This window comes from Leptonychotes weddellii, chromosome 5, assembly GCF_054177405.1.
Source record: "Leptonychotes weddellii isolate Sample4059 chromosome 5, ASM5417740v2, whole genome shotgun sequence".
Classification (NCBI taxonomy): domain Eukaryota; kingdom Metazoa; phylum Chordata; class Mammalia; order Carnivora; family Phocidae; genus Leptonychotes; species Leptonychotes weddellii.
The window spans coordinates 40590914-40612444 of NC_138373.1; the positions used below are offsets into that span (position 1 = coordinate 40590914).

At 48.8% G+C, this 21531-nt stretch overlaps 2 protein-coding genes across 7 annotated transcripts in view; one reads left to right on the forward strand and one right to left on the reverse strand.

Annotated features, from left to right (window-relative positions):
* Positions 1-684: 684 nt before the first annotated feature.
* On the reverse strand, positions 685-11391 carry ANKRD16 (ankyrin repeat domain 16). 3 transcript variants are annotated; one of them, XM_081820532.1, is made up of 7 exons: positions 10533-11391; positions 8127-8347; positions 6206-6248; positions 3814-3922; positions 3335-3496; positions 2399-2477; positions 685-1451 (listed from the first exon to the last, which is right to left on the reverse strand). In XM_081820532.1, the coding sequence occupies exons 1-7, from the start codon at positions 10850-10852 to the stop codon at positions 1246-1248; spliced, it is 1140 nt and encodes a 379-aa protein (XP_081676658.1). In that variant the 5' UTR covers positions 10853-11391; the 3' UTR covers positions 685-1245. The 3 variants fall into 3 exon arrangements, with proteins under 3 accessions (XP_081676658.1, XP_081676659.1, XP_081676660.1); XM_081820533.1 differs by having other exon boundaries at positions 685-1384; positions 10533-11388; XM_081820534.1 differs by having other exon boundaries at positions 1419-1554; positions 10533-11384.
* Positions 11392-11610: 219 nt separating this feature from the next.
* The window catches only part of FBH1 (F-box DNA helicase 1), a 52195-nt gene continuing 42274 nt past the window's right edge, over positions 11611-21531 (forward strand). Inside the window, exon 1 of one of the 4 annotated variants that reach the window (XM_081820531.1) lies at positions 11611-11747. In XM_081820531.1, the coding sequence (XP_081676657.1) occupies position 11747 (1 nt within the window). In that variant the 5' untranslated portion in view covers positions 11611-11746. Of the gene's footprint in view, positions 11748-13243; positions 15797-21531 lie in introns of those variants that run through there. The other 3 variants (XM_006734765.3, XM_031029685.2, XM_081820530.1) reach the window with 3 other exon arrangements.

Below are 21531 nucleotides of genomic sequence, written 5' to 3' on the forward strand. Positions count from 1 at the left end.
CCCCTCGTGGAGTCGCTGCGATCAGAAGCTGCACCACGTGTGTGCACAGGGAAGGCGGCCGGCGCCACACCCACCCTTCTGTCCCCCCGCAGGTAACAGGACCATCTTCAGACCCAAAGGGCAGGGACATGGGGGGCATCTCTGAAGCAGCGGGAACTGAAGCTCGAACCAGCGCAGATCACACGGGGTGCCACTTAGAGGTCACGAGACAGATGATACCAGCAGGTGTTGGCTGTTGGACTAGGAACCAGCCCGTGCCGTCTGGGATGATGAAGAACTGGAAAGTCTTGCTCCTTCCCCGGCCCAGCACGATGCTCAGGCCGGACGGACATGCAGTATGTCCTTACTGGGTCACGACCAGCAGGAGGATCAAGTCTGGCTTGTGACAGACGCATATGATTTCCTAAGAATGACCTGGACTAATTATTCTTTGTGACCCAGAGAAAATGATCTTCATCACCTCCCCCTAAAAGGAAAAAGAAAAAGAATCCAAATGCCTGAGGAAGCAGCCTCCCTTCAAACTATTTAAACTGCTACAGAATTTTTGGAGTTACAATGTCAAGAGTCTTCAACACTCACAGGCTCCAGTGGGCAGGGGTTCGGGACAGGAAATAGGGCGTGCATTTTAAGAACAAACTTCATTCTTCGACTGAGGCAGTAGAAAAGTTTGGAAAATATCTTAGCTGCATTTTTAGGTGTGTTTATTATCTGAAGAAAGCCAACACAGAACCATCAAGTAAAAATAACCTCAAGATTAAAACGTTATGGCTTAACTAGCAGCGCTTAGAATGTGCAAATATTTCCATTATTTTCTCTCAAATATCTGTGTAGGCATCTCCTTCCTGGCTACAAAACCAAAGTAAAACCACCGTAATGACCAAGAAGAAGCGAGGAAGTGGCAGGCCGGTTATGTTTATGGCTCTTGTACCGTTAACATCATCGTCATTGCCATCCCTCATAAAACATCTGACATATTTACGTGAACACGTACTCTGGGTTACATTCACGTGGGTCACGTGCTTCTCTAAGGGCTCCAGACCCTGGCTTCATGAACATCCCCTAATTCCACTTGAAGGGCAGAAAAAGTGGAATCTGGGTCCTGGAAAGACTCCACGTGTAGGTCACAGGGCTCGGGAGGCGGCGTCCTCACGGCCCTCTGGCTGGGGACCCCAACGACGGCAGTGGCAGGACGTGGTCACCGTGCCTGTCCTTGCTCAGAAGCACCCTCAGGACTCGGGGTGGCGGTCAAAGCACTGAAGGACATCTGCGCTGCGAGCGAGCTGCTGAGCCAGGGCGCCCGAGACATCCGGGGAGTCGCTTAGCCCGGACAGCAGGAGGAGCTCGACACAGGCCGCGTGCTGGCCGGCGCAGGCCAGGTGCAGGGCTGCGTGGAGACAGAAGCCACACGGACTTGGAGCAGGACGCCGCAGCGATGCCCGTCTGGCGAGCAGCTACAACCGAAAACAAAACTCCTTCCACTACGCAGATTTTATATTTCCGCGATTCCTCTCTGTGACCTTGCCTCTATGGGATCACAGTATTTTCCCTTTTAACCTGACGGGGTTGGAAATGGTTTTAAAAACATCAACCAATTAGAGAATATAAGAGATTTTTGTCTAAAGCCACGAAGCAAGTTCATGAACAGGCGACTTTAAATGGCACAGAAACCATTTTAAAAGTTTTGTGAATTCTCCGTGTCAGTCCTGCGAGCCCTAGGATCCTGAGTTCTGCAGACAAAGCCTTGTGTCCATGGACTTAGTGACGGTCCTGTGCAGCCTCGGAGGGAGCTTCTAAGCATCAGAGAGAGGCTTGCCAGGTGGCCGTGGTGCACAGAATGTTCACAGGAGAGCTTATTCTAACCTGAGTCTGAAGAATTAGCTCTCGGGGCACCTGGGTGGCTCAGTTGGTTAAGCGTCTGCCTTCAGCTCAGGTCATGATCCCAGGGTCCTGGGATCGAGCCCCGCATTGGGCTCCCCGCTCAGCGGGGAATCTGCTTCCAATTCTCTTTCTCCCTCTGCATCCACCCCCCCACCTAAAATAAATAAACAAATCTTAGAAAAAAATTATAGTGACTCTAGTTTTCAAGTGCACTCCAAAGAGAGACGACCTAGGGGGACTCTGAACTGAGGCGGCCGGCAGCGTGGTGGATTTAGCAAGTGTTCCCAGGAGCACACAGCGCCGTGCTGCGAAGTAGAACAGCAGGGACCAGCGGCAGGCCCTGCCATTGCCGTGGGAACAGAGACATTGCCAGAGCTTTGCAAATATGTTGTTTCAAAGACGGGTTGCTGAGCTACTACTAGAGGAATAGTCTAAAACCAGTGTTTTTAATATCAAAGTCCGTGTATTGTTTACATCGATTACTAGTCATTCCCTAGGCGCGAGGGACACGAAGCCATACCTGATCGGTTTCTTTCATCTTTGGAATTGATGTCAGCACCCAAGGATAGGAGCACCCGGACTGTGCTCACGTGTCCTTCCTGAGGGTTGAAATACACTTGTTATCCCGTGACGAGGAAATAAACAAGCCTTTAAACACAAACTAATACATGTTAGGTACTTTTTCTAAAAAACTCAGCTGCTAAAATGGAATTTTCACATCTAGAGGGAGACTCACACAGCTCTCAGGTTGGAATGTAAGCTGTCAAATCCAGATTTTGGTGACATTTCGTTATTAAAATACAGAGGATCTACTCTGTAGGCCAAATTACCGACTACTGCTGTTGGGAGCATGCATCCTGATTCACACGGAACATGTGCTTCCAGAATCTCTCCCAGCAAACATGCTCTTTATTGGAATTTCAGAGAGAAGATAAACAGGGAGTCCGCGACCTGTCCTGGACGTTTGTCACAGCATGCATCACAGCACGTGTCACCGATTACAAGCACCTGACAGGACTCCTGTCTAGCTGGCCAGGCCTCGAGTACCCAGGGAGACAGGGAATCATGGCTGCAAATCCCTTCCATCCCCTCCGCGGCCTCCGCCAGGCTCGGGGCACCCTCATCTCTCCACTGCCTTCCTGGGGAATAGGGGAGTGCCGTTCACAGGGAAATAATTATTCCTGCTGCTGCTGGAAAAGCCAGTCGGGGTAGGTAGCCAGTGAGGCTGAAGATAACCCGCAAAACACGCCTAACAGTTGAGACCGGGCGTGTAAGCAGCGAGCCTCCACTGCAGAAATGTTCCCTTCTGGAATCTAGTGTAAGGACAGAGCAGCAGGACTTTACATGGGGGATTCTTAGGGCTGCAAACGACATTATTCCTGAAAATGGAACAAGGGCGGGTGCGAACGAAAGCCTGGACATCACACGGAGGGAAGGCTTTCCCGGAGAGACAAACCTTAGCGGCGAAATGCAGTGGCGTCAGGTGGCTGGGTGCTGCCCTGGCGTTCACGTCAGCACCCAGCTTGGACACCAGGAAGCGGAGGGCCTCGTCCTGCCCGGTGACGGCTGCCCTGTGGATGGCCTGTGCGCCCAGGGCGTCCCGCGCCGCCCAGCAAGCCTGGTGGGCGGGGGAGGGGAGGCCACATGTGAGGAGCAGGGACCTCCTGGTGGATCCCCAAGGCCTCTCTGGCCAAACACAGGCCAGACCCCATGCTCTGGCCCCCGGCGCCCTCGGTGAGCAGCCTGCGCTCACTCCTGCGGTCCAGCCACTTACTGGATCCTCCTCCTCCTCTAACTGCTCCCTGCTCATCACACACGTGAGCCTCGCAGGGGCCCCAGACAAGGACGTCTGCCTCCCGCTCGCCCACCGTGACCCTGAGCCCACATCAGAGGTGCTCCCTGGTCTGAGACTCATGGGAAGAACCGTTTCTATACCTCATGCTGTTCGAGCAGCAGCTGGGCCACATCGATGTGGCCGCACTGAACCGCATCCATGAAGGGCGTGCAGCCACACCTGTCCGCGCAGTCGGCTCTGTACTGGCACCTGCCGCCCGAACCCAAAGCGGCAGGTCAGACAGGGGTCCCTGCCGCACGTGCGCACACACACACACACACGCTGCGGAGACCGGAGCGCGGTCCCTGTCCCCCAAACTCAGCCCCTCCTCGGACTTCCTCACCCCATTTACAGGCATCGTCTTCCCCTCATGACCAGCCTGTTACCAAAATCTCAGTTCTGGGTCCACTTCTCCCACCGTGGCTCCTGCCTTGCTAACCATTCTCACAGCCACCAGACCACCCTGGGTATGGCCACTCCTGCTTGAAACCTTTACCTCCCAACCACAAAGGAAAATCTAAACCCTCATGACCCTGGGGTCAGGATAATGTGGCGTCTACTCATCTCCCCAGGCTCCTCGGGGCCACCCACGTCCTTCCTGGTCCTCCTCCTCCTCCCACCTCCTTCCCAGTCCTGCTTTTCCCAACTGTCCTACCTTCATCTCAATCCTGCCTTTTTCTTTTCCCACCTACTCCGCTGTCCTATCCTTTCTATTCCTACCTGTCCTTTTTCTTAATTCAGCCTCCAATGTGACCTCCTTCCATTCCTACCTTCTTCACAGTTACCTGTCCTACCGTCTCCCTGGTTCTCCTCTCAGTCCCGACTCCAAATGGACCTACCTTCTTCTGTTCCTACCTTCTCTATGATCCTATCTGTCCTTTCTTCTTGGTCCCGCCTCCTACCTGACCTACCTTCTTCCATTCCTACCTCTCCTCTCCTCTTCTGTTCTTACCTTCAGGGTCCTATCCGACCTACCTTCTTGGCCCCCCTTCCCACCTTTTCTACCTTCGTTAAGGTCCTATCTGTCCTACCCTCTTCTTGCTCATTATCTTCTCCTCCAGTTGCCCAGCTTTTTGCTGCCTCTGCATTTGCTGATCCCCTCTGCTTGGAACACTGGTTCTCCCTCCTTCACTTCAGATTACAGCTTCGATATGACCTCACAGAGGCCCCTCTTCTCTCCTCCATCCACAGGAGGACCTTTGCTTCCTCACAGCACTGCATTAAGTCCTGGTCTCTTCTCACTATTCAGTATCTGCTCTGATAATCTCTTCCACTCTCGTGAATCCAGTCATCAGTTCTATGTTGATGATGCCCACCTTTGTTTCTCAGCTCACACCTCTCCTATGGGTTTCAGATCTGTGTCTGTAGCTGGCCACTCGACATCTCTGCTTGGGCGCCTCAGAGATGCATGCAACTCAATGTGTCCGAAAGTGAAATTATCATCTTCCTGGCAAACCTGCTCCTCCTCCAGGGCTCTCTGTCCCAGTAAATGGCACCAGCACCATCACCAGTTGCTCAGCGAGAAACCTGTCATCCTGACGTCTCCTCCCTCACTCCCTTCATCAAATTATTCACCTGGATCTATTGATCCCACCTCTTAAGTATCTCCATGTCTTTCTCTTCACCCCTACAGTCAGGGTCTTAGTCCAGCTACCATTATTTCTCTCCTGTTGAACTGCAACGGCCTCCCAACATTCACGGCCCCCACTCCTGCTTCCCCCCAATCCATTCTCTATTTTCCTACCAGAGGATCTCTGAAAAATGCAAATTTCTTATTACTGTCCACCCGTCACTCTGCTTAAAACCCTTCAATGGCATCGCATACACTTAGAATAAAATCTGAAGTCCTCATATAGTCCTCTGTCCTCCCTAAGTCTGGCCTTCCTCATCATGCACTCTTCTCCCTGTCACTCCTGGGGCACCAGCTCACACTGGACTTTCAGTTTTCTAAAGCACCATGCTTTCTCTTAGCTCTGAGCATTCACGGGGATTGTTACCTCTGTCTGGAATGTGGCCCACCTCCCACTTTTAGCCTCCTTCGGATAGCTTGAATACCCTGGGGGCCAAGATTCCTCACTCCCCGGCAAGGTGGGTCTTCCTGGCATATGTTCCTGGAGGGATCCTGCGATTCCTTGTACTCCTTGGACTCACAGGACGTGAACAGTGAATCTTGTCTGCCAGTGTGTGAGTTCCATGGGGAGGACCCCTGTTGGCTGGCTTCTCTTGCAGCCCGTGCACATGGTATAGTGCTAAGTGAGTGCTGAGGCACTGAGTATATGAATACTTGCAAAATGAGCAGATGCATGCATGATTTTTTTTTTCTCATGTTACTTAGCGATTTTTGTTTTATATTCTTTGAGTTATGTCCTTTGTTCATCTCTCTTTGGGTATGTTAGTTTCTTTCTGAGCACTTTTTCTGAGCTTTTCCTATAGCATCGATATTAACTGTCACAATTAGGGAATCCTTCCCCCCATTTGCTGTTTTGTTCTTACCTCTGGAGAAGGACCTTCACTGCGTCTAAACAGCCATGCATTGCTGGAAGAAGAGAGTTTAGAGTCAGAGCTTTTTAGTGCAGGTATAAAACTCTTCTTTCCTCCTCTCTCTGCCCCATCCTTTTAGCTAGGACTTACGGGAAGCAGTCATTAAATCAGGGACACTGTTACCATTCTAGAAAAATAAAAATTTAGCTGGGTAAGTGGTAACGATGATGTTTTCACTTAACAGGCACTTAGCCAACACTCGATTTTCTTGTTTTTTTGAGCACTTCAATGGTAAATTCTCAGTCCTCAACTTTCTCCTCACTTTTGTGCTGCAAATCCTTAGGGCCAGTCAGTTTTTGCCCAGGAAATGTAAAACATATTAATAATGATCCATGACAAAATAAGCAGGAATGTAATTCTCCTACTAAAGAGAACGACACTCAATAATAAAGATTTCAACTATCTGTTCTCCACTCTTTTCTGTGAATGGCTAGGTGCTGATTGTTTCTAGGGGAACTAGTCAAATAATTCATAGCAGAGAAAAGTTTTTCTACTCACTTGTAAAGATTTAAAAAGAGGGCGCTGGGTGGCTCAGTTGGTTAAGCGACTGCCTTCGGCTCAGGTCATGATCCTGGAGTCCCGGGATCGAGTCCCATGTCGGGCTCCCTGCTCGGTGGGGAGTCTGCTTCTCCCTCTGACCCTTTCCCCTCTCATGCTCTCTCTCACTCTCTCCAATAAATAAATATAATCTTTAAAAAAAAAAAAGATTTAAAAAGAATTCCTTGGTCCCTAACTGCTCTCTGTAGCTGTAATAATTCTATGCATATTTCCTAAACTATATCATGTCACAGGTATTGATGTTTTGAGAAACCAAGGCCCGTATTTTATTTATTTATTTATTTATTTATTTATTTATTTATTTATTTATTTATTTAAAGATTTTATTTATTTGACAGACAGAGACACAGTGAGAGAGGGAACACAAGCAGGGGGAGTGGGAAAGGGAGAAGCAGGCTTCCCGCCGAGCAGGGAGCTCGATGCGGGGCTCGATCCCAGGACCCTGGGATCATGACCTGAGCTGAAGGCAGACGCTTAAAGACTGAGCCACCCAGTGCCCCAAGGCCCTGTATTTTAATTCAATGTACTATCCAGAAGGCTAAAGATCATTTTTTAAATTTCTTGATCTGGACTCTTGAGGTCTTTAATATCTGTGTTGTCTTACACCACAGCACTTTTTGCTTTTCACTAATTTAAAATAATCTATGAATAGATAATTCAGATTTAAGAATAATTACTCAGTTGTGTCCCACATATTTATTGACATTATCACTAGATAAGTCAAAGACACTCAGGCCCAGGTACCTTCATTACAAGTTCCTATATTTATTTAAATGGATTAGCACTGTGGTAAGTATTGCTGAGGATATTCGGAAATATTGTCTCTTTTCCTCCTTTGGGTAACAATGACAACGTAAACACCATCCTGAAAATAGCCACACCTAGTTGTTCTGTGCTCAGTGTGTGTCAAGCCCTGCAACAGGGGATTTATATACATCCCGTTCCTTAAACTCTATAGCAACCTTGTGATATGGGCATCATTACCATCATTATTTTGCTGATGAGGAAATTTGCTTAAGAGGCTAAGTCCCTTGCCCAAGGTCAAAGACAGTAAAGAACAGAATGAGCTTTCCAACAAACTGGGGAGGACAGGACAGATACGAATATGAGAAAAAAGAACATATTATGTGCCAAGTTCTATTAGCTGTAGGAACAAACTATATGCTGAAATACCCCAAAGCTGCTCTTATTCCTGGCCCTCTAGTTTCCAAACCCCTCCAGCCCTGTGGGTGCCCCTAACTAGAAGGCGTTCTACAGGGCCCGGTGGGCGGGCTGCACATCCGTGCCTGCGTCTCTGCAGAGCTCCCAGCTGTACCTGCCGTGTGCAGAGGAGTTCTCCCGATTTTGCTCTCTGTCTTCCAGGCGGTTGGGCAAACAGTGAGCAAGTACTGGAGGATCAGAGGGTCACCCTCTCGGCTGGCAATGTGGAGACTATTCCAGCCGTCTTTGTTCTTCAGAAGTGGGTTGGCACCATGTTCTACAAGGTCCTGGATCACCTCCAGATTCTTCCTTGTGCAGGCCATCATCAAAGGAGTCCTAAGGCCAATCAGGACAAACTGTCAGACAGAAGGGCAGCTGAGACATTAGAAGTGAGCAGCTGGGTCTTCAGAAAAGCACATGCCCTTGGCAGAGATGGAAAACCTAGAGGACTCAAGGGTCTGGGAAGCAGGAAAACAGCATTGACTGGCAACTTCTTTGCCTGCTGTGAGACTGGGAGAAATAAGAAAGGGAAAGTGATTAGGATGTAGGCGTGCCTGCCTGCAGGAGGAGAATACCGAGGAGGCAAACCTGCTTCTGGACAAGTTTAGACTATGGGACCAAACTGAGACAGAGTTAATCAAAACCATAGACAGTTTGTCTTGAATAATGTATTTTTAAAAAGATTTTCTTTATTTATTTGAGAGAAAGAGAGAGCACAAGCAGGGGGAAGTGGCAGAAGGACAGGGAGAAGCAGGTTCCCCACTGAGCAGGGAGCCCAACATGGGTCTCGATCCCAGGACCTCAGGATCACGACCTGAGCTGAAGGCAGATGCTTAACCAACTGAGCCACCCAGGCGCCCATGTCTTGAATAATATTTGTGTAAGAGATACTCCCCTGGACTTATCCCATTCACTTCAATCAGTAATCATTTATGAATTAAATTGTGCTGAAAAAGGGCTAAAAAAGAACACTTGACACAGTGCCTACCCATTAGGAGCATACATTGGTGACATAAACGGAACAGTGTGATTACAATAAGTTTCTGAACTGATTTGTGTTCACAATTATGGGAATAAACTACATTAATATCAAAGGAGGTGGATCTATCCTTTCTCTTCTCATAAATGATCTTGGATGAGCGATTTCAGTTCCATGAGCTTCTGGTTTGTCATCTGTAAAACGAGAGAGACATAACCCTTGGAAAGCAAGGGCAGGTCTTATTTACCTCCTGATTCCCAGGGTTAGGACCCATGTCTGGCACACAGTGGGAGCTCACTATACCTAGGAGACCTCTAAGGCCACATCTAGGATCTATCTCCTAAGATTGCTATGATATTAATTAATTACCAACACTTTTGTGGGGGGGATGTAGCAATGAGAGTGAATGAGAAATTACAGAGGGAGAAACCCAGATAAATGAAGGCTGGAACTTTCCAGAAGGACTTCACAGAGGGAATAAATCTTGAGCAAGGCAGGATGATTGGAAAAGCAGGGAAGGTATTGCAGAAAGCCAGAAAGGTGAGAATGGGCAAAAATTTCTCACTGCAACTACACCTCTCACATACAAACTCAAATGAACTTTGCCTCTTTAATGGATTTTTGGGGAAAGGTCAGTTCCCTATCCACAGAATTGTTCTGAGGCATGTATGAGGTAATATGTCTGTTGGAATGGTCTTTAGACCAGTTCACCAGCAGCAGAAGAAAATCAGTCTTGTACTAAGTCATAGCCAAAGTGCAGCCCTCAAAACATAACCATGCTGACTCCCTCATCCCAGCAGGCAAGATGCACTTTATTTAACTGTAAGCCTATCTGCTGTGGTTCATATTTATATCAGATCAGAAATCACTTGCAGGCAGGAACTTCGTTATGTTATGAATCTTGGGATGTTCATCACCACATAGCGAGTACTGGAAACAATGTCTGTCTGACAAAATGCAATTGGTTTGTGTGATGGTACCTCGGAATATCTTGTCTGTGGAGGTGCTCACGCAAGGCTATTCATGTGATAAAATCACATAAAGCACCACACACACTGAAGTGTCTGTGTAACTGGTGAAATCTGATTAAATACATCGACCGTAGTAGCAGTGTCAATTTCTTAGTCTTGGTATTGTACCATAGCTGTGTAAGATGGTAACTTTGGGGGAGTCTGGGGGAAGGGCGCACGGGGCTTCCCTGAACATTTCTTTGCAACCTTCTGTGAACCTCTATTCCAAAATAACAAATTAAAACAATGCTACTGGTGAAGTAATCATTTAGCTAGGCGAGGCTCAAGCTATAGGTAGTACAGACAATTCATTGTTTGATCGTATTCCATACTGTTTCATAAAGGGAAAGGGTTTGGAACAGAGGACTGGAACAGTTTAATCCCGTAAGAGTACCCCACTGTTCACAGAGGGTAATCTGTCCTCCAGGGGTAGGCTCAGAAGCTATGGTGTCGAGGCGAAAAAGTACACGGGAATCCATAACTCTGCGGAGAAGTTGGGGGGGAGGGTCTTTCGGGAACCCCAGCCACCTACCAGTCGGCTTTCTTCAGGCAGTCGACCGCGGCTCCTCTGCCCAGCAGGTAGCGCACGCAGTCCCGGTGGCCCTGCGAGGCAGCCTCGTGCAGAGGCCGCTTGTAGTCTCGGTTGGCGGCCTCGATGTCCATGTCCCAGGTCTCGACCAGATAGGCCAGCACGTCCCGATGCCCGAGGCGGGCGGCGCAGTGCAGGAGGGTGTCCCCGGCGGGCCCCGGGTAGCCCACGCGCCCGGCTCCCCGCAGCTCCTCCCGCAGGGCGCACAGCTGGCCTTCCTGCACCAGCCGGTAGAGCCGCCGCGGGTCCCCCGGCGCTGCCATGGCCGCGGGCGCCGGTGGCGGAGGAAGGGGCGTGCGGGCCCCCAGCCCTGACCCCCGCGCCCCCCGGGACGCCCGGACCTCCGCTGCTCTATGCGCGGGTGGTCCTCCAGCGGGCGACTCGCCTCGCCGACCGCCGCGGACGCGCGCTCCGGATGCGGGCCCGGCTGTGCTCACGGGCCCAAGGCTCGTTCCCAGGCTGCCGCCCGCACGGGCTGCATTTGGGGGAGCCACATCAGATGTGAGGGGTGCTGCCGCCCAGCCGGCCCCGGGCCAGGGCTCGCTCCACGCGGCAGCAGGGTCCGCCCGGCCCCGACAGCAGCCAGCTGGGCGGCGGCGGCGGAGGAGGAGGAGCCGGCGCGGGGCTGCACCCGAGAGGGGCCGGGATCCCAGCCGGGACCGCCGCCTTCCCGTCGCCAGGCAGCCGCGGGCCCTCAGGGAGGAGGTGGGGCCCCGCGCGTCCCCACCCTCAGCCCCTCCCTCACCCAACCTCAACCACCCCCTCCACTCCCGGCCGCGACCCCTCCTCGGGTTCGCGGGCGCTCGGAGGAACTCTGGGAAAGTTTCCACTCGCCTCCTCGGCCCCAGCGGAAGCACGGACGGGGCGGGGTCCGCTGGCGGTAGCCGCGCCCCCTGGGGGAGCGCGTTCCGATTGGTCGCTGGAGCAGTCCGTCAGCACGCCCCCTCCGTGTGCCGTTCCGATTGGACATGCAGGCAGTCCGTCAGCCCTGGCGGCGGGCTCTTCCCGGGGCTGCGGCTGGGGCGGAGCTGGGGGAGGAAGTCCGCGGCCTGCTCGGGCTGGCGCTGCCCTGGGGACGCTGGGACTGGGAGGCCGGGCGGCCCGGGCCCTGCGGCGGCGGCGGCGGCGGCGGCGGGAGGCCCGGTCCGGAGCGCCATAGTGCGTGAGGCCGCGGACGTGGCAGGGAGCGCGGGCGGGGCTCTGCCGTGTGGACACTTCAGCTCTTGGGGTCCTGAGCGGGGGTCCGGCCTGGCGGGGCTGGGAGCAGGTCCGCGGGGGGCGTGGGGGCCCGGGACGAGCACAGCTGTGCAGGAGCTCGAGTCCGCCGCGGGCTGCCAGGCTGGAGGGGGTCGGCGGGGCGTGCACGCAGGAGGGCGAGGGGCGCCCCCACACTGCGTCCTGCGGCCGGGGAAGGGGGGTGCTGGTCGTTCACCGTCGGTTGCAGAAGGAGTCACGGGGGACGTGGCCTCGGTGGCTGACAAGCCCGCATTTCCTTTTCTACCCTGGTGTTTTGACCTTGGGCGAGTCATTTGATTGTGTCTTCTTGCGACTCTTTCATTTGTAGGTTCCTTATCTGAATACCTCTCCTCTGAATACTAAGAAAATTAGGGTGATGTGGGAAGGCCTTGAGCTTGTCCTGTGGAGGGTACGTTGAGATCTAAGCAAGCTGAATGGGGTGATGCGAGAGATTAGGGCAGGTGCTGAATTCTTAACCAGGTCTTATTGGGTACTAGTCATTCAGACCTCCTGGTTTTTCAGTCCAAAAGTTGCTACTCTTTGCCGGGCCTGGAAACAGTTATGCTTTACATTTTGTGTTACTCTGTATGGTTTACAGAGTACGTTAATTAATTTGCAGACAGCCCTGTGAGGCAGTATTACGGGTGGGGAAATTGATGCCTCAAGAAGTTAGTGATTTCCCCATGGAGCTAGAGGTAGTGAAGTCCTCTGGAACAAAGGGTGGTGGCACCTAGTAAGCTCCTGCTGGGGCCTGGCACTGTGCTCACATAAATTAAGGGAGATAAAATGAAAGGAGACCTCTGGTAGGACCCATGCAAACAAGCCCATTTCACTAATGAGCAGATTGAATTTGGTTAATTTACTGAGTAATATGAGTAGTCACTGGAGACAGAACTGGGTCCAATATCAGCTTTGCCAAAGTTATTGTTCCATTATATCTTGCCACTTCAGCAAAGGGTAGGCTTAAAAGTATTTTGAAATGCGTCAAGTTTTAGAACATGCCCAGCATTGCTCTTACTGCGGCTGTTGGTTTGGTGCAAATGGAAGCTTAGGCATCTTGTAACTTCAAATTTTTTGCTGCTCATGCCCCCCAGCCCCATCCTAATCACAAACAACCCCATTTTTTCTTGCCTTATGTCTCCAGTTTCCGTTTTTATTTTTTAAAGATTTTATTTATTTGACAGAGAGAGCAAGAGAGGGAACACAAGCAGTGGGAGTGGGAGAGGGAGAAGCAGGCTTCCTGCCGAGCAGAGAGCCTGATGTGGGGCTCGATCCCAGGACCCTGGGATCATGACCTGAGCTGAAGGCAGATGCTCAATGACTGAGCCACCCAGGCACCCCTGGTTTCCCTGTTTTTAAAAACAAAATGGGGACACATGGATGCACATAAGAATAGTTCTTTTTTTTTTTTTTAAAGATTTTATTTATTTGACAGAGCACAAGCAGGGGAGCAGCAGGCAGAAGAGGGAGACGCAGGCTCCCCGAGGAGCAGGGAGCCTGATGCAGGGCTTGATCCTAGGGCCCTGGGATCATGACCTGAGCCGAAGGCAGTCACTTAACCAACTGAACCACCCAGGTGCCCCACAATAAGAATATTTCAAATCCAGATAATTGGTCACTTACCTGGTGCCCTCAATGCAAATCCTCTCCTGTGTTCTTTAGGAATGTAGCTTCTGTATCCCCCTATGGATAACTAGATGATAATGTATACACATCTGACCATGGCCCTTGTGATTTTCTAGAGGAAAAGCTTGGTGTAGAGGAGAGGAATCTGTACAGTAAGCTGACAGATGGAACTGTGTTTTGGTCTTGCTGATTTCCCAGTTGGGCTGCCCATTTCTTTTCCACAGGCTTTTGGAATTTGTGGTCTGCTATTTAATGTCTCATTTCTCTTGTAGTCAGTATTGGCATTGGGATTTGCTACGTGGCTGTCTTCTCTCCTTTCTCGTACGTTGTATTTCGTGGTCCTGTAGCATTCAGCTACGGTCATCGGTGTCCTGATTGTTGGCGTGTTCTGTGGTCTGTGAGTGTGTGAACACTGTTAGTATTGGTCATAGAACTGTGAGTTCAGTTTTGCTGCCATCATCTTTTCTCTGCTGCTTCTCATATCCCTCTATCCTTCCTAGGCGGATTTTATTTGAAAACCAAATTGGATTCTATCTTTGCCCTTCTGGCTTGGAAATCACTTACTCCTAGAAATTTATCTCACAGCATCTCACATCTTACGGCTTCTACTGTCACTCACATGCCTTTTGAGGACCAGTCTCCTATTTCAAAGTTCAGCTTGGAGCTTAAACCGGCATCCCACAGATAACTTTAAAACGAAGCAAAACAAACAACTGCTTTCAAAACGGGAAAACTTTCATCTTCCCCTTCCAGGAAAAAGCAAAAAAACAAAAACACTCTCTTTCACTCCTTAACGTGGTTGATGACGTGACTTCTGGGTTCCCGCTAGAAATGTCAGTTACCTTTGTCACTCCTTCTCTTTCATCGTTCTTCTCAGTCTTGTTGAAGAAGATGTGTTGATTTTCCTGTTCCTCTCCTCCCTATTTCTGCTGCTGCTCAGGCCTTTCCCAACTCTTGTCTCGGGTAAGGAAGTGGCTTTCTGTCTGATTTTCCTGGCGGTGTCAGTGTCTGTCCATCCTCTACCCAGCTTCCAGGATGACTGTTGTAGAGTGTGAATCTGACTCTACGTTGGCCCTGCTGGTAAGCTAGATGATCCCCCAAAACACCTACACGGTGAAGCCCACAATTTCTTTAGTGCTCTATTTAAGGACCTTTACAATCTGTGCCTTCAAATTCCTCTTCCAGCCTTCTTCCCCATCTGTGAACCTCTTGTTCTAATGAAATTCGACTTCCCACTGCACCAGTGCTGTGCTATTTCTCTGTGTTTTGTACATAGTGTTTCTTTTGCCCTACTGAATCCTACTCGTCTTCTGAGGCTGACTCTTCATAAAGTCTTTTTCAGCATCCCTCCTCTGTTCCCTTTACTCTCACAGCACCGCATGTGTATAGTGCCTGATGTACGGTGATTTGTGATTGTTTTGCTCGCTGCCTTACGCGCAGGCAAAATTGTTTGTGTTTTGTACGCTCGCTGTTTAGCATTCGACACCAGAGAGGAAGCCTTCATGGTGTTTATAATGAATCTGGGATATAGTGACAACTTAAAAGTGCTTGTGGAATGAATTGACAGAAGGAAAAGCCTTTCAAATATATAAAAATATACTCTAGGCTGTAAGTAACAGTAATTTTCTTATTTTTCCTTTCTTTTCACCGTTCCTTCTTATCCTTGTGAGAAACCTGCATCTCCGTCCTTGTGTGTTCTAATAAATGAATGCTTTCTCTTCGGGAGGAGCAGGTGTTTGCGGGGTGTGAGATGATCTGAGGAAGATCAAGCCTGCGAGCCAGGCTTGTGGGATTTCTAGAGAAGCAGGATGTGGCGATGGGAGGCACCCTGTCAAGGGAGCTAGGACCACAGTATCTTCTTTCTGCGTTTATTTCTTGCAGTGCTAATGCAGACACAGTATTTTGAAGTTTTTCCATTTTGAGCTTACTGTAGTTAGTGATTATTTTCTTCACAGTTATGTTTTCTAAATACTCACTTGTTATTAAGTCTTCGGTTATGACGTTTCACAATGATGAAAAAAAGTGACCTAGAAATCAAGCCTGAAGTTTTCAGAGGCTGCTTTAAAGCCTGCTGGATACAGAAGGCGGAATGTTACAGGAGAAAGAACACTGCCCCTGGGGAGTCCGAACAAGCTGTCGCCTACAAGCTGTGTCGTGACTTGAAGCAAGCCTCCTCTGAGCCCCGGTTAAAGCGTGGCCCAGTCGTAGGATCTGGTGAGGTTCCAGTGAGGATATGAAAAGGAACTTCTGGGTTTCGAAGTCAAGGAAGAACCGAACTTCTATGGAGGGAAGCGGGGGAGCACTGCGGGGGTGCATTTGTCTGATCGCCAGTTACACATGGAGTGGTATGTGTTGGGTGCTGGGCTGAGGGAGGCCCTCGCTCCTGCCTCCTGCCAGATGACAGAGCTTTCAGTCCAAGTGGAAGACATGTTAATATGCACACAAACAGTTGATGATAATATAATAACAGTAAAATACACTATAGTAATTTGCATATGAGGCATATCGAATACACAGTTTTACAGATAATTGTTACAAGTATCTCAGAGACCTACAGGGTGGTTTTATTACTGCAAAGTACTTCCTGGCTTGAATGAATACTTCCTGCAGGGCTGAAGTTGGGAAATAATACATTAACTGGTTGAATTGGGCCCTTAGGTCTCACAGGTTGCAATTTGACCTGTGAAGTACCTGGATCCTTGCCATAATGGGCCACATTGCAGCGCACCCTGCTATCTCCATAGGAAACCCAAGACGGAAAGTGTCCACTTGTCTGTCTTCACTGAGCCCCTCCGAGAAAAGCAGGCGGCTTGTGGGGAACAAACAGGATGAGGTTAGGTGACTCAGTAAGTTAGCAGAACTGCCCTCTGTGGTTCTTTTAGGAGCAGTCTGTCCGGTCAGGTACTTTGTCCTAGACAATTACCTTTCCCTCCCCTCCCCTCCCCTCCCCTCCCCTCCCCTCCCTTCCCTTCCCTTCTTTCCTCTTTTAAGATTTTATCTATTTATTTGACACACACACACAGAGCACAAACAGGGGGAGGGGCAGAGGGAGAAGCAGACTCTCCGCTGAGCAGGGAGCCTGCTGTGGGGCTCGATCCCAGGACCCTGGGATCATGACCTGAGCTGAAGGCAGACGCTTAACTGACTGAGCCACCCAGGTGCCCTGATTTCTTTTCTTTCTTTCTTTTTTTTTTTTTTTAAGCAGTTATTTAAGTCTTTCCCTCCAGGAATTGTAGAATTGTAGATATTTATTATCTTCATCGTGTCCATTTAGGTCTGTAACCTGTAAGTTTTAGAGGACTTTTTGTTAGAAATTCTGATTAGCAATGATAGGGGAAGAAAGAAAATTACTTGGTATCAATTTCAAATGATCTTGGGATGGTTAGAGTAGGCTTGGCTACAGTAACAATTAGACCCAAACATGTAATGACAAAGTTCATTTCTCAATCTCAGGACAATCTAAGGTGGTTCCAGTTTGTGTGTGTGAGAGTGTGTGAGTGCGTGCGTGTGTGTGTGCGTGCGTGCGTGTGTGCGTGCGTGTGTGTGTGTGTGAGTATTGGAGAATGGGGGGGAGTGGCCCTCTTTGAAGCAGTAATCCAAGGACCCAGGCTGCTGGAGGTGCTTCTATTTTCAACATGGAGCCTCTACTGATGCTGGGGAGTCAAGTTCCCTGTTAACTGGAAGGGGGGCAGAAGATGGAGGAACAAGCCTGAGAGGTTTTGTGGGCCAGGCCTGCAAGGGCCCCGTCGCTTTTATTTGCATCCCGTTGGCTCGAGCTCAGTCAGAGTGACATCCTAACTGTGGTCAAGACAGAGAAGTGTAGACTCGCTGTGTGCTGAGGAAGAAGAGAAACAACCCAGAGCAGCCTGTTTCACTTTCTGTGACTTGTTTTGTAAGTGGTTTTGCACTAAAGATTCAGGAATGAAGCCGACTGATGAGAACAGAGTCGAGGAATCATAGCGGTGTGCGTCTCATTCAACGAGTAGCTCAGGGTCTGTTACTTGCAAAGTATTAAGAGCTTTGAGGAATAAGGTGGTGAGACATGTTCCCAGCCTTCTAGGGGCTTCCAGTCCAGGAGAGGTTGAGAACAGCTGTTGCTCAGGGGAGACCTCGGTCAGTGGGCCTGCCTAGAGAGGGGTGGCCTAGGGAGGCGGGGCTAGGGCCGACTGTTGTCAAGGTGAAGAGATTCGATGATGGATACAGGTAATAATTACTGCAGGTAATCACCACTTTGAAGTCAGCACAGAGTGGGAACCTGAGGTGCTGCTTGTCTGCTGAGCTGCGGATTCTTGAAAGGGAGGGGGGACCACAAGAGTGGGGGGTCAGAGAGATGTCATGCTATAAGAAAGCCATCACAGAAAAAGCAGTGTGGTAATGGGCAGGGTTCTGTTTGACAAAATGGCTTTCCTACGTCCTCAGTTTTTTCCCGTCCTGACACATGAGGGAGATGACACATTTCTGTTAGTCACTGTGGTAGAGTCTCTAAGAGGGGTACAAAACACCCACTTGGGTACAGAGGAGATTCATAGCACAGGGGCCTCATGCAGCTTGGAAAGCCCATGAGTGATTCTGGTCTCTTGCCATCCCTTTAACTGTGCACACTCATCACGGGACACTCTTTGCCTTTGCTCCTTAAAGGATCACGAGCAACTCCTAACAATGAGAGAGGTGCCCTTTGAGACTTGGTGCACAGCGCGCTTGCCATTTAGACGGGGGAGGAATGCCATGAGGTTTGGGTGACTCAGGGGAGGAGGAGGTAGCATTTGAGCATCTTTATTTTGATAAAATTATATTTGAACTGTTGGTTTGGAAGTCTGTTAATAAGAATAGAAGGGTGGTTAGAATTTTGCGGTACTTTTTTTTTTTTTTTAATTTCACAAGAACATTCATGCTGTTAAAATAAAATGCATGCACCTTTAAGGAGACACCGAGCGTGGTGGGGTCGACATGTAGTTCTAACATTTCAGCCGATAGGTTTTGTCAGCCTCGATATGGATGTCACAAAGTATTTTCATCTGTATTGTCTCATTTGAACCTCAGCCGTCCTGTGAATTCAGTGTGGCAGGTTATTATAGTCCCCATTTTTAATGATAAGGGAATTGAGGCTTTAAGTGTGGAATATACCTGCCAAGTAGAGGAGGTCTTCTGACTCCCAATCGGAAGGTAGCACACGTTGAACCACAGTTCAGTGATTTGTACGACTCCAGAGGTAGACAGACACAGGGCTCTGGCTCCCAGTTGAGTTGAGTGAAGCACTCCATGTCTCAGAGGTCTGAGACTCAGATAAAATGCAGTCTGGTTTTTCTGACCTCTAGCTGAAGTCAGAAAAGTAATTTTTGATATGGAAATCCAATAAAAGTGGTAACTCTGCCTCCCATGTCAGCAGTCATGGGTGGCTCAGGTGACGCCACTTCAGATGATAATATCCAGAAGCCAGATTGCTCAGCCTGGGTGCCCCTACTCCTCCGCTCTTACCCTTAGTTCCTTCCGCGATAGCTTCATGCTGGAATCCATGGGAATTTACCAGAACTCTCTGGAAGCAGAATATTCTGCTCACTCCTGTTACGTCTTTCTTTTGCTCTTGCGCCTTTGTAAGATTTCTGCAGGCATTTCACCTTCTCAACAAACATTTAAGATTCTGATGTATTTTACAAAATAAATATGTAAATAAGAGCCTACTCTGTCCATGTAACTTAGTTTTCCAAAAACAGTTCCTTTTGGGTGTTCTTGATGTTTTCTCATGTGGTCTGCCCTTGCCAGTTTCCCCATGGAAACCGTTCTGAAAGCAGTTCTGCAGCAAATTCCTAGTGATCTGGGGCTTAGGGTCCTGGGCCACCCAGCCTTACCACGCTCCCTGCTCTCTTCTCATCCTTCTCCTCTCTCAGCGTTCACTGAACAGGTGCCATGCATCCGGTACTGTGCTATGTTCAGAGGGTACGGTAGCGGAAAAGACAGAATAGTTCCTTATCTACTTGGAGCACACTGACTGGACTGACTCCTGGGCGTGTGATTAAGACATTACCCAGGCGCCTGGGTGGCTCAGTTGGTTAAGCGACTGCCTTCGGCTCAGGTCATGATCCTGGAGTCCCGGGATCAAGTCCCGCATCGGGCTCCCTGCTCGGCAGGGAGTCTGCTTCTCCCTCTGACCCTCCCCCCTCTCATGTGCTCTCTCTCATTCTCTCTCTCTCTCAAATAAATAAATAAAATCTTTAAAAAAAAAAAGACATTACCCACTAGTTGATGGTCATTATCAGTGCCTCCCATGTTTTCATTGTGGCATCATTATTACAGATAGCTGGCTGGGGAGAGCTGGGGAGGGCTGGGATAAAGCCATTCTTAGGTACTTTTTACAGAAAAAGTTCCCAGGTGCGTGGCATCTTAGTACCTCTTCTCTACACACCTGCTGTCAGCTACTGTCTTGTTTAACAGTTTGCCAAAGCTGAATTTAAGGGTATGTTGTAGATTTGTGTGGGCATCTAAACCCTTGACTGACCCCAGTGTTCTAACTGGTTCTATGTCTCTATTGTCTTTTAGACGTCTTCTGTTACCGGACTCATCCCAGTAAGCTAAGCAGGTCTGCGCTGGCCCCAAGGCCCTGGATCGTATGAATTTGAGTGGTTTGATGTTAATCTTAATCCTTTGTGATTTTTATCCATGACAGGTTTTCCTCTCCAGGCCAGTTTGGCAATAGACCTTCACCTTCTTTAAATAAGATATTGTCTATTAGTAGCTTTTTGCTGTTACCTCCTGTTCTAATTCTGGATGTTCTGTTTGCCAGCTCTGAAACAGTTGTGGGTATTGAAGGGCCAGAGAAGCAAAGACCAGTCACGTATTTGGGATCTGCAGTGTTAGTGGGTTTATTGGTTGGAATTCTGCAGCTGCCACTGTAAGTTGAACCAAATGTGCTTGGAGCACCCAAATTAGGGGCCAGGACTTGTCAGTGTTCTGGAAGGGTCACTGTAGTTCTACCTTCTGTCTTTTTGCCAGTCTGGCTGGAGTCCGCATTCAGGCAAAATAATTAAGTTGTTGACTTTGTAATATGAAGGATTTGAGGCAGAAGTGGTCAAGTCGTGCCTTGTATATAAAAAGAGAATAATCAGACCTTAAGCTTATTTTTTTCAATGTAGAAAATTTCAAATATATTTTATTTTTTTAATGTAGACAAAGTGCACATTCATTTTTTGCCTCTGTAAGTATGAATAAGACTCTTGGTTGTTAGCGTCAAGGAATATATTCAACAGCAACAAAAAAATCAGTTATAAAACCGTTACACTGGAGGGGATATTTTCTGTTCATAATAAGTAATTAAGCTTTTTTACTTTTTTTTTTAAGATATTCCCAGGAATACAGACATGGTTGTGATTGGACTGCTAATGCACTTCATGTCTTACCATTAGGTGGCGTCTTTATAATTTGAAAGTTATTTCTGTGTTTTATGCAAATCAGTCATAGCTAAGCTTTGTTAAGTAGAGTAAGCAGAGGGGTATATTTGTGTGGGGTTTTATAGTTCAGTGACTGTTTGTGGGTGTATTTTCTCATTTAAGCATTGTAACACCTCGAAGTCTTAGAGAAGTAAGTGGCCTGAGGTCCGGCAGCTGCTGTGTGGTGGGCCAGGAACTCACACCGGTGCCCCTTCCTCTCGCTGCGCTTGCCACTTTGATCCCTCCGGGCATGTTTGTGTCAACGGCTCCGTGCTTCATGTTCTGTCTCTGCCTCTAGCCTCTCAATTCACATAGCAGAAGGTCTCTAGCATCCTTTTAGAGGGCCTTGTACAACTGTTTTTGCATGTAGAAATCATTATTTTAAAGTCTTAAAATATCCATGGAAATTTTTTTTGTTCTAAAACTTCTGTTTAAACCTTGAAAGAAGGAACTGAAATTTGGAAGGATTGTTTCTGAAGAAGCTAAGGGCCGAGAGGGGGATTAATGATTAAAAAAAAAAAAAAAGTAAATTGTGCTCGTTATACTCATCAGTGACTTGGTTTTAGACATTTTAATGCTGAAATGTTGAATGAGATTCTGGCATCTGACACTAGAATTTACTTGAGTATTTTTAGGACCTGTAAAAATATGGTACTGAC

Excerpts from the sequence above, each read along its gene's own strand:
- ANKRD16 (XM_081820532.1), bottom strand. The coding sequence starts at position 10,852 with ATGGCAGCGCCGGGGGACCCGCGGCGGCTCTACCGGCTGGTGCAGGAA. Across the intron at positions 6,249-8,126 it reads AACTCCTCTGCACACGGCAG|CAATGCATGGCTGTTTAGAC; the intron begins GTACAGCTGGGA and ends CTCTTCTTCCAG. Across the intron at positions 3,497-3,813 it reads TGCTGCTCGAACAGCATGAG|GCTTGCTGGGCGGCGCGGGA; the intron begins GTATAGAAACGG and ends CCCGCCCACCAG.